This window comes from Melanaphis sacchari, unplaced genomic scaffold (genome assembly GCF_002803265.2).
Source record: "Melanaphis sacchari strain LSU unplaced genomic scaffold, SCAv2.0 Contig79_pilon_pilon, whole genome shotgun sequence".
NCBI lineage: Eukaryota > Metazoa > Arthropoda > Insecta > Hemiptera > Aphididae > Melanaphis > Melanaphis sacchari.
The window spans coordinates 1,605,219-1,620,771 of NW_020271559.1; the positions used below are offsets into that span (position 1 = coordinate 1,605,219).

A 15,553-nucleotide genomic window follows, 5' to 3' on the forward strand; every position below is an offset into this window, starting at 1 on the left:
AGGTTTATCAAAACAGTTGATGATGAAAAAGTATACACAGAAAATAAAATTTTATTTACAGATTAATTAATCGTTATTATTTTACATTTTGTTATTTATAAAATCTATTTACAATAAAATGTATTCAACCATTTTATATCTTTCACTAATCTCTTATTAATTATTAAAAATTTGTAAATTATATAAAAATAGTCAATAAAAAAAATTTTTAAAAATGCTATGTTTTTTGTTTTTATTAAGAATAATTTTTATTAAAATTAGAAAAACACTTGACATTTATTATATTAATCTAGTTAACATAATCACCAAATTTGTTCGAAAAATATCCAAATCTGATTTCGCAATCAAAAGTCGGCTCCAGTATTATTAATGAGTCATCTTCCAATCCCTTCACATCAGCTGTAAAACAATATTTGTAATTAATTAAAATTAATATAAATATTTATACTTAAACAATGTTATTTCATTTTATAAAACAATTTTAAAGTATATAAGTTATGTAAATTCAGTCATTCATGTAATATAATACAGTGAGTTTTGCTTAAAGAATGTAATATCAGTTTATTTTTGATTAAAATTAACTAGTAGATTAAAAATATATATATATATTTTTTTTTTTAATCATTCTTTATTAATATACTTGATAATAAAAGACTGTTTAATAATTTGTCAACCACTCAATCGTTGAACTTAAATTGTCAACATTTAATTGCAAAGCTAAGTTTAAAACTCTTTTCCAAAAAATAGAATTACTGACAAATAAATTTTTAGCTAGTTGAAATATGATACTCTTCAACATCCGATATTGTGATTTGTGACTATTGTCAACATATGTTTCCATTTTAGGAAGGAAAATTTTTTATTTCATGATACTTATTATTTTGGTTAGAATGTTTTTAAATATTAAAATTAGGCTGAAAATTTTTTCTATTTATTTGTTTTGAAGCCACAAAAAGTATTAAATCTGAAGAAGTGAAGTATATGGGATTTTTGTAATCTAGAAAAAATATTCTAAATATTTGAATTTACTCTTTTAGCATACTAAATAATAAATACATAAAGGCGCCATTTATAAAAAAAAATATGTTTGATTTATTTTTATTGATTATGATTTATGATTATATTATTCTTGGAAAATTAATTTATTTTCAAAATCGATAAGATTTTTCATAAAAAATATTTGTGAGAACTTAAATTAGTATCGTTTAGTGAACTAATTTGAAATAGTTGTTATGATTATTTCATAAAAATAAAATAGTGAAAATAATATATATTATATAATTATGTGATGAACAGTAACTTAAATGATTTAAAAATATTCTTTGGGGTGCCGCTACTGGGCTGACTTCACTCATGCTTTTTGATTCCTTACTTCTATAAAATTTGCTTATTGTACAGATTGTAAATTGTCAAATTTTAAATAAATAATTATAATAATATAAAAAGTATTCTAATTGTATGGACAGTATAAAATAACTCCTAAAATATTCTTGTAAGAACCTTAGATCTTTTAATTATTAAAATTGATTCAATACAAAATTTTTACTTACAAAACACTAAATTATGGTTTGATGGTGATGGATTGGAAAAAAATGAAGGTCTGCATATATTTTTTATGTGAATCATTTTTATACACTTCATAGCTTCGAGCATCTATTAAAATAAAATAAAAATGTATTATTAAATAATGAAAAAAAAATATAAATAATATTTATTAATGGTATTCAATACTTCTACAAGTTCTCTAACGACCATTGGCTGTAAGATGGCGCAATAATCTTTTTTCAGGGTTTTCAGGTAAATGCCGGGTTTGACAATTATTTTTGTTAGAACAGAGTTCAAAAACTTCTCCAAAAGTTCTTTGTTGATAGTTAAATTCAGTCGGGTCCAAGGACGAATTTTTATGCGATAAAAGGTATCAGTATTTGCATTTGTTCTAAATATTGTATTTGATGATAAGTATTCATAAACAATAATAGTCAGATTAGTCAGAATATGAATACTACTTACTTTATTGGATGCTCTTCACGCATCCTTTTGGGCGGTGGGAGTATTGAATCTCTATCATCAGAATCTGACCTAAAAATAAAAATAATTATTAAATAAAATGTATTTAATTATTAATCTGTAAATTAATGTATTACATAGCAAATATACAATGACTCACTCTAAATGTAATAAATTATCATCTTCCATGATTGTGTCATAATTAACAGCACTGGACCAATTTTCACTTGGTATTTTCACAAGCCACAAGTCCGTGTATTGATGATGTACATACACTGGTGTTTCGATGCCAGCTCTTAATAACAGGTCTTTATCAGTTAAATATCGCACAGACGTTGCAAGAACAAACAGAGACAAATCTTCAAAGTTTTTCTGTTTGTAAGTAAATAAAAAAAATTATACTTAGACAGAACAGTAGAAGAATGTATTACCTTAATTGTATTTTGTGTAAAAATTTAACTATCGCTTACTTTGATTTCTCGTAGTGAAGCACCACATTGTCCCTTAGTATGGCAGAACTTGAGAATCTGCATACATAATTCACTTAGTCCGGTTGTGAGATATTCAAGTTGAGGTGTGAATGTTGGTTGACTGATAAACATAATGTAAATAATATTATATCTTGGTACGAGAGTAATGGGTATGTACAAAAATATAAAATCCAAATTCATCACCTACCAGAAAATTAGTTGCGTTACTAAATCAATTTCCTCTTCTATATTTTGTAGAGATTGTTTTAGTTTACAAATAACCTAAAATTAGAAACACAAAGAATTAAATTATTAATATTATGATAATATATTTAAATATTATTTGTTAATAAAATAACACTTAACCTCATAATTTTTTAACTGTTTTGTGATAGAAGTTATTATTTTAATGTATTCAACCGAATCATTACTGGTTGATAGTAAATCAAAATGACGACTTCTCATACTATAAAAACAAACATTTTTAATGATATTAAATACAGATAAAATATTTAAAAACAAATCTAGTTAATAAAACAAAAGTATAAATGCAAAATTAGATATATTATAGTTAAATAAGAGTAAATAATAATTACCGTTTTAGAGTGTTTTTTAAGCACTTAGATGCTTGGTCTAAATTTTCATCTGGCATATATTCCAAGTACTGTAAGCAGAAAACAAAAAATAGAAATTTTTTCAAAACATCCAAATGTAAGAAAAAATAATAATCTAATCCAGGATATAATTTTTTAATTGTTTTTTTTTTTTTTTATCAACCAAAATTAATTTTATATAAATTACATTTTCATAAATATACAAAAATTACTATAATTACTATTATAAATATTTGTTAACACCCTTTAACTAGATACATTTATTTTAAGAACATTTTTATCTTAATAATTTACAAATGTATTATCAACATATAATTATTCATTCTTTTTAAATCGGTTTCAATTTGAAGAAAAAGTTGAAATTTAATTTTATTCTCTAAAATCCAAAGTATATAAAAATAACAATTTAAAATGTTGAGAACATATTCTTCAAAATATATATCTTAATTTGTATACAATATAATATGTAAAGTAAAAATAAGTTTACTTGCCTTTTTATCAAACTCGATGGAAATATCTATAATATTTGTCAATGATAAACTGGTGAGTGCTGTGCACAGGCCACATGAAGGGTGCAGTAACAAAATCTTGCGCTCGGAAAGATCTTCTTTGATATTTGAATATGCAATAAACGCACCTTTGTAACGACCTACATCTTTGTTGCCGATTAATGTTGAATAAAACCTTTAGTTAAAAGATTTATTGATTGTCAAAAATAAATAATAATAACTGTGATTCTGGAGTTATTTTGTATAGTTTTTTTTTTGTTCGTTCAAACTCTATTATTTTGTTAAGAAAGCTATGATAAGAATTTATTCATTCATTTTTTTAATACAATTTTGTACATATTTTGTATTACATTTTTAAATTGCATCATACAATATTTTTAAGTTAAAAAATTCACATTATAAACAAAATAAATGCTAATTTGCTAATTAAAATGACTTTTTTTTGATTTTTATGCACTGGCCTGCTCAATTTTAATTTTCTAAAAATTGGCCTTCTAGTAAATTTTAAGTTGCCTATTCCTGCTAGTGAAAGTATTCTTTTCTGTATAATTAAAAAAATCGATTTTCATCTGTTCTTGGAAAAAATACTAGGTGACAAAAATTTTAGAATCCATCACTTTGTTTAAGTTAATAATATTGAATAGAAATTTTATTTAGTGGGATATTTTTCTATTACCCTTTTTTATTATTTTTTAGCATAGTTAAGTATAATTTTCATATTTATGATGATAATCAATTTCATAAATACAATGATTTCCTAACTTTTCTAACCTTAATAATAATAAACAAAATCTAGTCTACTAGAACAAAGATAAATATGCTGCATAGTTAGGTTAGAGTAGAATACATACTTTGGACCATAATCATAAGTTCTTGACTGGATAATGTGTGAAGTTGATAGTAAGATCTGAAGTGACTCCTTGTGGTATTGGCTGCATGTTATTATACCAGAGTCCTTAAGAGTACTAAAAGACTGTCTCAAAATTTCTTCCGGATATTGTTTAAATGCCTGCAAGTAGCATAATGAGATCCTTGGGTCCGTACTCTTATTGCTCAATGAGCTCTGGAAATACCATAACATCGAATACATTTAATAATATCATAAAAAATAACTAAGGCTCAAATGTTGAAAAATTGTACCTATTTTTTTTTATGTTACGTAATTTTTTGACATTTTTGTGTATAATATGATCAACTAAATGGGAAAATAAAATTCAAAAATAAGATAATTTGTAAATTATTATATGATTATAAAATTATTTAATGACAAACTAGAAATAGAACTGAAAAAAAATCTAATATAATTTTTATATTAATGCATTGAATGGGGTGCACATTAAGAAGAAATGCTAAAATAATTAATACCTATCAAACAATTATTGTAAGAGTAGGTGTTATTTTTTGCTCCAAATATATTTAATAGGAAAAAAAAAATTGTTATTTAATTTGAACAAAACATTATATACTAAAAATAATTTTGAATGAAGAATACACTAGTAAATTACACCACAGCTTTATTCTTAGCAATAATAATTAACCTTATATTATTATTATTATTATTATTATTATTTTATCAACTCTGTATGATGAACTCATTTTTATTAAAAACATTGTATATCTATAGATAAATTAATACCGATGTATCATAGAATAATATGGTATAAATATTTTCATATTAGATCACACATTTTGAAAATTTTATTGTGTGCAAAAAAGTAATAATAAATGCAATGATGATGTTTTAAATCTATATTTATTTTGAATAACAATAAACAAAAATAAAGTAAAAAAAACATATGAATTATTATAAAACAAATACATTCATTGTTCTATTCAGGATCTAAAATACCTGTTTTATTTAATATTTATTTAATGTAATAAATGAATAATTTTCAATTTTGTGAATATTATAAATTGATATAATTTTTTTCAACAATAATTGTTGTTATTATAATTCCATAAAAAAGATAAAATTTTAATTTTAATAACAAACTTTATACAGGAATATTTATATTTCTAAAGCGAGTAAAATAAATGTCAAAATAACCAGGTATCATTTGAAACAATTAGCTGTTAAGCCTTTTTTACTTCTCATGTATACCTATAGAGTATAAACTTAAATAATATTAAATACCCTCTTTTAAATATATTTTCCTGTACATGAATTTACAAAAATGATGTACATAGCATTTATTTATAAATTGTTATTTTTTAAATAAATTTTTAAACTAATGTTAAATAAACTTACATGTATGAGTGAACTGACAATTGATGTGGTGATTTCATTCACAGTGAATATATAATCGATTTCTTGTACTAAGTCTAGTTGATTGCAAATCTGATCAGAATAATTGAATTCCATCTCCAGAATGTCTGGTGTAAATTGGTTAGTCGTTGTATCATGGATATTTGATTCTTGTATCATATCTACTGGTTGTATGATAGCTGATTTCTTACTTTTATTTCTTACGCTTGAAGTGTCTATAGTAGTACCACGTTCACGCAATAAGATTATAAACTGTTTAATGTTAGAAACAATAAGATCCCTCATTGCTTTATATTTTTTTGTATTATACAGTTCATGTTGTCTCTCAATGTCTCTCTGTAAATAAAAAACATATTAATGGTTAAGAAATATTTTTTATTCAAATTATTAAGATTATAAGCAATAAATACTTTAAACAATTCTTGTATTTCTTCATTATCCTTCAATTCCTTATACAAAGTATTTATATTAGTTTCTATAGAAGAATGTCGCATTAGATACCGTATTCGTCTCAAATAGTTGTCGATACTTTTAGAACGATAATACTGATAAAAAAATAAAATAAAATAATATAATATAATAATTAACATAATTACTAAGTAAAATTTAAGATGAAATCAAATATTTTTAAGTTGTCTTAACTTGATGATAGAAAAATTTTTTTTCTTTTAAAGTAAATTAAAAAATAAAAATTTATAAAATCAAATATTTATGTTTTCATACTTTTCCAAGTATTGATTTGAACATATCTTTAATACCATAAGAAAGAAATGCGTGCGATTTAACTTGTTTTATGATCATTGCACCCAATTTCCACAGTAAGAGTACTTGATCCTCAACTGCTGTCCACTTAAATCTCCTATTATTAAATTATTGATAGTTAACATTTTATAAGATTGTTTGACTTAATAGATACTCACATTGTATACAACTGATTTTTAGTCATTTCTGATTTTTTCTTTTCTTTTGCTTTATGCTTTTTTGTTCTCTGCATTAATAAAAGATTAAGTTTGGTTTTTCTTCTTGAAGCTGACATTGCAGATGATTTTTTTTTTAAACTCCAATTTCGAGCAAGGTGCCTAAATTAAATAACATTAAAGAAGTTATATACAAAAGAAATTTGATATTAAAAAAAATGTCAAATGAATGTTTGATTAGTTTGTATACTACCTATAATAATTCTTAACATATGCAAATTATATTTTTATTTAAGTCCTACTTGTGTTGTTTGTTTTTTTTAGAGCTCCATTTTTTTGCAAACTATCATTTTATTATATGAAAATGTTTATCAATGTACTTAAATTCAATAAAATAAACAAATGTGACCATCCAGTTAAATAATTTAGCAATTAACAAAAAAATAGCTATCAAAAAAAAGTGATAAACATAGTATGACATGACTTTCAGTAAATGTCATGATTAATATTTATTTTGAATAAGTAGACATAATAACTTTTCCAAAAGAATAATATTCTGTTTAAAATTAATACTATAAATAATAAACTGCTCAGTAATATATATTTGGTTTTCATTTATATATATATTATATAAAGATAATTTTATTTAATTTGTCATAAGTTAAAATATTATAAGAAAAATAACCTTTTTTTATGGACTTTATTAAGCTATTCCGATTATTCCAATGATTAGTCATGATTTTTAATTTTTTTTATAAATCTAACATCAACTTATTTATTACAATTATGGAATAAATATAAAATATTAGAAACTGTATAGAAAAAAAGTAAAAACCCTTTTTGATTTTTAAATTATAATTAAAAATATAAAAATTTACGAAAATAAATGACTGTCGAATCCAGCAGCCCCTTTGCTATCGCCAGGTATTGTACCATCATCTTGGGACACAGCTTCTAATGGACCTGTAGGAGCACATGCTAGATCTATGACTACTTTACTTCTATCAACGATCTCCCTTCGTTTAGGTTTATTCAAACCATTTGAAATTCTATACCCTAAAATGATAAAATACGAAATGGTAAATATTTATTTATAAGAGTATTAGTAAATCATAATTTGTACATTTTACCTAATGGTGTATTTGTACAAAAGTACCAAGTATCCAACCAAAATGTTTCTAATTCATAATTGCTGAAAAATTCATAAGTACGTTTTTCATAATCTATATCAGATATTCTATAATAGCTGGGGTTACTTTTCACAGTATTTAACAAACTGGCTCGTCTATTTAAGAATGCATAAATCTAAATTAATAACAAAAATATTATTAATTTGATGATAATTTTTTTTTATTTTTTTTTCTAACATTATCGTATTATTTACTTACCAATTCAGTATCTTTGTTTGTTTTTTGACCAAATTGTATTAAGCCAATTGTACAAAGTAAGCGTAATACATTTAAAGTATGTCGAATATGTCTGCAATTTTAAGTGAAAAAATTATTCCATGAACATTGCATTTAATTAATAAATATTACTTTTTTAATCCTTGAGATAACATACTACGTATTTCAGACGAAAGTGTCATCAAAGGTAAGTATTTGAACACAGGATGTGTGGCATATGTGACAAGTTTGTCAAGATTTACCTTTGATTTGTTAAAATTTACTATTTTTAACATCAGATCTAATGGCATGTGATGAATAATATCACTCACAAAAAACCACCCATTAGGATATTCTAAAACATTGAATATAAAATATGATAATGATAATTTTCTCTTTTTTTAACAGAAAAAAAAATGTATTAATAATTACCATTATTAATTACTTTATTTACTAGTGTTATCAGATATAGATTAAAATCCGAATCAAATTATAATTTTAAAAAGAAATTATTGAAAGTTTACCAAAATAATTTATTTCATTTTAAGTGCTTTAAATAAATTACTTCATAAGTTATAAGACAAGAAGTTAAGTTAAAAAATAAAATAATATATTTAAAATAAAAATAAATTCTTTAATATATATTTTATTTTGATTTTTACTTGGATATTTTGGTAAGGGTGGCACAAACATTTTCCAACCGACAGTGGGAAAGTAAACTTTTGGTAGTTGAGCTTTTTCTCCTTGAATTATATCATTTCGATAACTTGAGACAATTGCCTCAGTTTCATTACAAGTATTTAATAAACTTTCACCTGGATGATCATAAACTAAATAAAATAGATACTCATGTAACGATCTCATTTTCATAAACCTTGGAAGCTTAAGCTCTGATATATTCTAAAAATAAAATAAAATATCTTTTAATACTTATTCATTTGAAAAATGAAAACCATTAATTAAACATACAATTTTTGTCTCTGGGGATTTGTATACTTTTAAGTTCCATTTTTTGTCAGCTCTAGTTGCTTTCATTGTGTTATTAAATCTATTCAAGAAACTATTCATATACAAAATGGCTTTTGAATTCGCTAAATAATTAAAAATAAAAACTATTTAGAATGATTATATTTTATAACATAATATAATATTCAATAATTATATTAATTATTTTTTAGATAATAAAATATTTTTATTAATGCAAATTAAGATTTTGTTAGTATAATAACATATATAACAAATTATGGTATATTTTGATAATTGTTTACAATCTACATGATACATTATTAAAAAGAAATACCACAAAGATAGATTTTAAGGACACCACTTTCATATAACAAAGACAATTTATGTTTAGCAGCTATATTAAGTTTTAGTAATAAATTTAAATATTAAATTAAAAAAATTACAACATTATTTGTGTTTTAATGAAGGCTTTTAAAATATTCTATTAATAAATATTACAATTTAAAATGCTCATAATTTACTTCAAATATAAAATATTGAAACTAACTATGAACTGCTAAATATAAATTTATTATCTTATGTATTTGTAAGATAAAGAAAACAAAGTAGGTAGTGCTCTCTAATAAATTTCTATAAGGTGTTATTTGTTACGACACATTTATTCTGTAGTTGTAATTTATAAATTATTGAATAGAGTTGTGATAAGTTAGACAATAAGTTATAAGCATAAACTTATATACAAATATCTCAACCATTTAAATAATATTTATCTTAGTAAATTAATAATAATTAAATCATTTACTCACTAAAATCAACATTAGGAGTTCCTATAAATGATTGATTTACAGTTTTTGTATCATAAGTAACTCTATATTGAACAGATTTAAGTTTTCCCAACTTTTCAAAATAACCAATAATCTTGATTAATGTTTTAATATCAAGGGTTCCAATAAACTTTGGATTTTCTTTTTCAGTTTCTATAATATTCTGAAAAAAATGTAATTGAACCTTATATTATTATTATCTGTTTTAATAAGCATATTTTTATTATTCTCAACGTGTTAGGAATATTTTATAATACAACTGATTTATTTAGTACTAACTTTTTTTTAGGTTAACCAAGCTTATTATATTATCTGTAGACAGCATATTGAAAATTATATTTTGTCGAAAAAAAAACCTATCAGTCAAACTTACAGTTTGCCTAAAAGTAAAAAAATAATAATTAGTATAGAATATTAGGTATTTAATTTGCATTGTAAAATATAACAATACATATATTTTTATTTACTTAGATCTTTCATATACTGTTTTGCAATATCCGTGTTCCATAATTCGTGTGATCGTTTGTTCTTTGTCAATTTGTTTATTATTTTCATCCTATATGAAAAAAAAATAACTAAGTTAATTTATATATTAAAAAAAATAATTTTACATAATATTAATACTTATTGTTCAAAAAATTTAAAAAATGTATTATTCTTAATATAATCATAAATTGAAATAATTTATTTTAAAGTATTATTATTTATTACAATATAGTAAACATGGTTTTTTTTCAAGAAAATAAACATACATAAAATTTAATTTCCTAACCATTCTATTAATATATTGATATTAATTGTTATATAATTATATTATTTTTAGTCTTACAATAACAATAACTTTAAATAAATATTAATAAAATTGTACATTTTTTAAACTTCTTGCAGTTTTTTTTAATCGATTAATTAAAAATATGTAAATTGAGTCATGAGTAAAATACATACTAGGTCTGAAATGTTAATTAATGAATCATTTAAAGTATCATCATTGTCTGTATCTAAATTATTACAGCTGTATAAATTCTGACTAGACTCATCGCAATACTCAATTTTTATTGAAGTTGGTTCATGTGCTGTTTTAATAGATATATTTTTTGTGTTTTCTTCAGAAGTATTGATTGAAAAATCATTTATTACATTATCCAACTTTGGTTCTTGATTTTTAGTTACAAGCGAATTTTCTATTTCAATATTATCATTCGCATATACTGATTTATAATTATTAGCAATATAACTAAAAAAAATAATGTACACATTGGTTTGAATCAATTTTATCATTGATTTTACTAAATTAAAAAAGATAATTACCTAAAAACTTTTGTTCTACCTCGATCACAATATCTTTTAGTTAAATAATTTAAATTTGTAAGCTTCTTCAAAACCCCTTCTAAATTACCATCAGTAGTAAATCTGAAAGCGCGAGATATGTCAGAAAGTGTTACGCCTAAGTCCCCATGTTTTTCAATCCATCTAAGAATCTGGCGTTCAAATGTACAATCTTGTTTAAACTCACGACCTTTAAATGCAAAAAAAAAAATTAGTTTTGATTATATGTGAATGGTTATACAGTTGAACTTGGTTAACTCGAAATTGAAGGGACTGGAAAAAAGTTCGAGTTATCCAAATTAAAAATGTTTAAAACAGTACAAAATATACTAATTTCTATGTATTTAGAATAAATAAAGTAATGTAATAAAAATATTTACTATGTATTTATATATGAATTATGTATGCATTTTTAAAAGGTAAGTATGTATAAATAAAAATGAGATTAAAAAATTAATTCAAAAAGATATTTATTTTTGTTTGAGTTTTGTTGTTGATCGCAGCATTTGTTCACTACAAATTGTTCTAAACCACTTATCAGTAACAATAACATTAATGAGTCATGACTTATTTTCGATATTAAAATATATACATAGGTACATGAGGGAAATATCACAATTTTATAATATTAACAAAACTTAAAACTTCGAGTTATCCATGAAAATCTTTGAGTTAAACAAGATTTTTTCATATTGTTTAAATAGGAAATTCTAGGTACCAGGGGAAAAGTTTTGAGGTTTCAACGATTTTGACTAACCTTCAACAGCAGTTTTAATCTCTACATGTTCTTCTGTATCTTCACTATTCTTTAATTTTATACATCTTATAATCTTTTCATTTCTAGGTTCTTTCTTATATAAATATTCACTTTCAGAAGCATTTGGATATAACTCACGATACTTGAGCATCTGAAATAATAGTTTTTCACATAATAAAAATTTTTAACATTCATTTAAGTGGATAAATCTGCCTTACTAAGTTGGTATCACATATTTTTTTAATCTGAGGTTGCTTAAATGTTTTTGATAAACTAATATTGCATTCAGATTTTACTTGATCGTATGAAGCTAATGAATTAGGTTGTGATTTCAAATAATCTACAATTCTTGACACCATTACATCAATCATAGATTGTCGTTTAACGAAAAATCGTTTCAAACTTGAAATAACAATACGATTAGCCACTTGTGTACTGCCTCCAGAAAAAGCAACAGCCTTTAAATCATATAAAATATTAATGGAAATATTAAAACCAAAAACTATATTTTAAATTAATGTGAAGGGATCAGAATTTACTTGATTTTTTATCAAACCATCATCAGTTAATCGGTTTCTTATATAAGATAATGCTTTGGAATCTGGAAAAACAGCTCTTAATGAATGAGTACCATAAGATGCTTCTCCTAAATAACGTGAACGGCCAATTCTCTCTAATATTAAATAATAACGAACCGATATGTTTAAGGTACATTGTTTATCTTCTGGAATTAAAGCTTTTGTGCGTACTTCTTGATTGGCGACTATAACCAAACACCTACCCCATCTAAGAAATAATACAACTGTTGATAATTGTTCGTAGTTGAATAGTACTTAATAATGTACAAACCGTTTTTCTGCTTCTTCAACTGATATTTTTCTTGGGAATGATGCTAGATTAAATCTTGTAAAATATTCTTTACATGATCCCATAATTGTGCCATCTTCAACAGGACAATTTGGGTAAATGTCTTGTGGTATATTATCCTGATGATCAATTTGAATAAGAAGTTAAAATTTAAATATAAAAATTACTAAAATACATACCGGTTCATAAATCGAACCAAATTCACTATGAACATATTCAAATCGATTAAATATTATCAAAGGATCTCTAGGTTTATCAAGTTTATAGAAATCTACATTCTTCAGACAAACTACAAATGACCAGATAATCTTTTTAATTGAATCATCGACTGGTTTTAAGGGCCAATTACAATTGTTTGATAATCTCTTGCACAAAGCTATTAAACAGAATACAAACAGAATATCCATTAGAATATTTAACCCAAGACAAGGTATTATTCAGTAAGAGCTTATACCTTCGATAGTGATCCCATCTAAACCTTCAAGTGCTATTTCATCTAAAATAATAGCACTAAAATCTTTTTGAAATTGATACATATTTACTAGAATATCGTTTTATAGAGTTATTATTGAAGCTTGGCGAGGTACATCACATAAGAACAAAAATTATAACACATCCACCAAATTTTTAGACTAAATTAATTTTCAAAATGGTTATTCATTACCTTAAATTCAAACATTAAATACAAATAATAATATTATTATAATCTATTGAAAAATAAAATTATACACTAATACAACCAAGCAGATCATATTGGTATTTTACTTGTAAAGTATAAACGATTTAAGATCAATTGTTCCATATCATAGAGAGTTATTAATTATAAAGAATGAATACCGAAATACTAAATGCATATATCCTATGGAATAAAAAACAGTAAGCGACTACAAAGGATAAGATTATGAAATAGAAAAATGTTACAAAATTTATTGTAAATGGTGACAGTTTTTTGTTAACTATAGAGTATAGAATGAACACATTGAACACTGAACACAGAACATTGAGAATTTGTAACTGTAAGTACTCAGTAGTCAGAGTCAGTACTGCCATATTATTATCTTATACAGTGATTAGCGACTACCACGATGCAGATAAGACTCTTATCTATTATGTTATAGTTACTCTATTCAGTTACCACGCTGATAATATACATAAATATACATACATAGATATAGGTGTCAAGTGATAATTTTTTTTAATACATCAATTAAAATATATACTAATAATATACTTTCAGTATAACCATTGATTATAGAATATACTATAATATACTATACTATAGTATATTCTATAATCAATGGTATAACTTTTAGTAGGTACCTACCTACTATAGTAGATTGATAAAAATTGTTCCGAAAATATTGCATATTTTATTATTTTATTACACATTTATACAATTATACCATATTATATCAACTAATATAACACAAAATTTAATAACATCTTTCTGTTAATAAACGAAAACAGTAAAAATATATTTATAGTATCAATAAAAAAATTTTTTTAAATAAATAAAATATTTTATTGCATGCAATAAAACTCATAATAAAATAAAATACATAAAAGTGTAAATTTCCACGTTTATTGTTTTCAAATTATAACAAAATAATTAACAACTCGTTATTTATCATTTTAATAAATAATTTCGTCTAAATTGGAACTTAAAATTTTTATAAAAATAATGGTCAATACATTTTTAGATTTTATGGTTTCAGCATATTTTATTTATAAAGAATTTTGTATTAAACTTTCAAAAGCTAGATACAAAAAGAAAAGTTTTTATGCATTTTTAACTAAAAAATAGATTGCAATATTTTACATCAAAATTTTAACATTAAATACATATTATAAAAAAAAATTGTACTTATATATGTTTAAATAAGTTTTGTGGAATCTTGTATTGAATTTTTAAGAATTTTAACCTAATAAATATATTTTTATTAACATTTAAAACAAAAAATTCCAAAAAAAAAATAGAAAATATACCAAATATTTATTTTGGTGTCTCCGGTTACTCGTTGATGAGTTACATAAAAAAAACCAAAATCAATTTTGCTGAAAATTGGAATTGCGTAAAAATTTCTGTTTTCCTTTTATTCTTTTTTTGTTTATTTTTAGCAATTGTAAAAATAAATACTGAGAATTTTTAAGTTCGACCTTTTTAAAATACTAGATAGAATTTTATATCCAAAACCACCCTCATATTTTAAAATCTAAACATTTTATCAACAACTTAACTTGTATTTATTTACAAAAAAAAAACACACACACTTGATAAAAATAATATAGTGTCACAGTGATATGGGCATATTAGTGGACTGGACGCACTGCTTACCTTATAAAATACTATAGTGAATATTGCATATAATGCAAATTTCAGAGCCCCAAAAGAGGACATACAAGTTATTAATATTTTTTTCAGTGGTTTGACGTCATAAGCTTCTTCAAAATTTAGCCTAAGCTTGCCGCTATGGACGTTACTTTTTAAATCTTACTTTGATAGCCAATCGGGGTAGTTTAGCTGACAGTCCTGCATTATAAATTATTTCAACAGTTTTCAAATATTATTTTTCCACATAAAATTTAAGAAAAAAAACATTAAATCAAAATAAGAAATTTGAAAATAAAAAAATATCTATAGTTTT

At 23.3% G+C, this 15,553-nt stretch overlaps 1 protein-coding gene across 1 annotated transcript; it reads right to left on the bottom strand.

Moving 5' to 3' along the window:
• Positions 1–221: 221 nt before the first annotated feature.
• On the bottom strand, positions 222–13,572 carry LOC112601495 (general transcription factor 3C polypeptide 1). Its single transcript, XM_025349152.1, has 32 exons — positions 13,363–13,572; positions 13,088–13,284; positions 12,891–13,027; positions 12,581–12,827; positions 12,260–12,499; positions 12,042–12,192; positions 11,267–11,474; positions 10,904–11,192; positions 10,426–10,514; positions 10,239–10,338; positions 9,941–10,121; positions 9,138–9,259; positions 8,831–9,068; positions 8,322–8,523; positions 8,172–8,262; positions 7,914–8,088; positions 7,662–7,839; positions 6,787–6,945; positions 6,590–6,725; positions 6,277–6,411; positions 5,849–6,202; positions 4,452–4,663; positions 3,583–3,775; positions 3,074–3,141; positions 2,844–2,943; positions 2,686–2,759; positions 2,478–2,598; positions 2,168–2,379; positions 2,011–2,079; positions 1,732–1,936; positions 1,551–1,653; positions 222–399 (listed from the first exon to the last, which is right to left on the bottom strand). The coding sequence occupies exons 1-32, from the start codon at positions 13,442–13,444 to the stop codon at positions 290–292; spliced, it is 5,178 nt and encodes a 1,725-aa protein (XP_025204937.1). The 5' UTR covers positions 13,445–13,572; the 3' UTR covers positions 222–289.
• Positions 13,573–15,553: the final 1,981 nt, after the last annotated feature.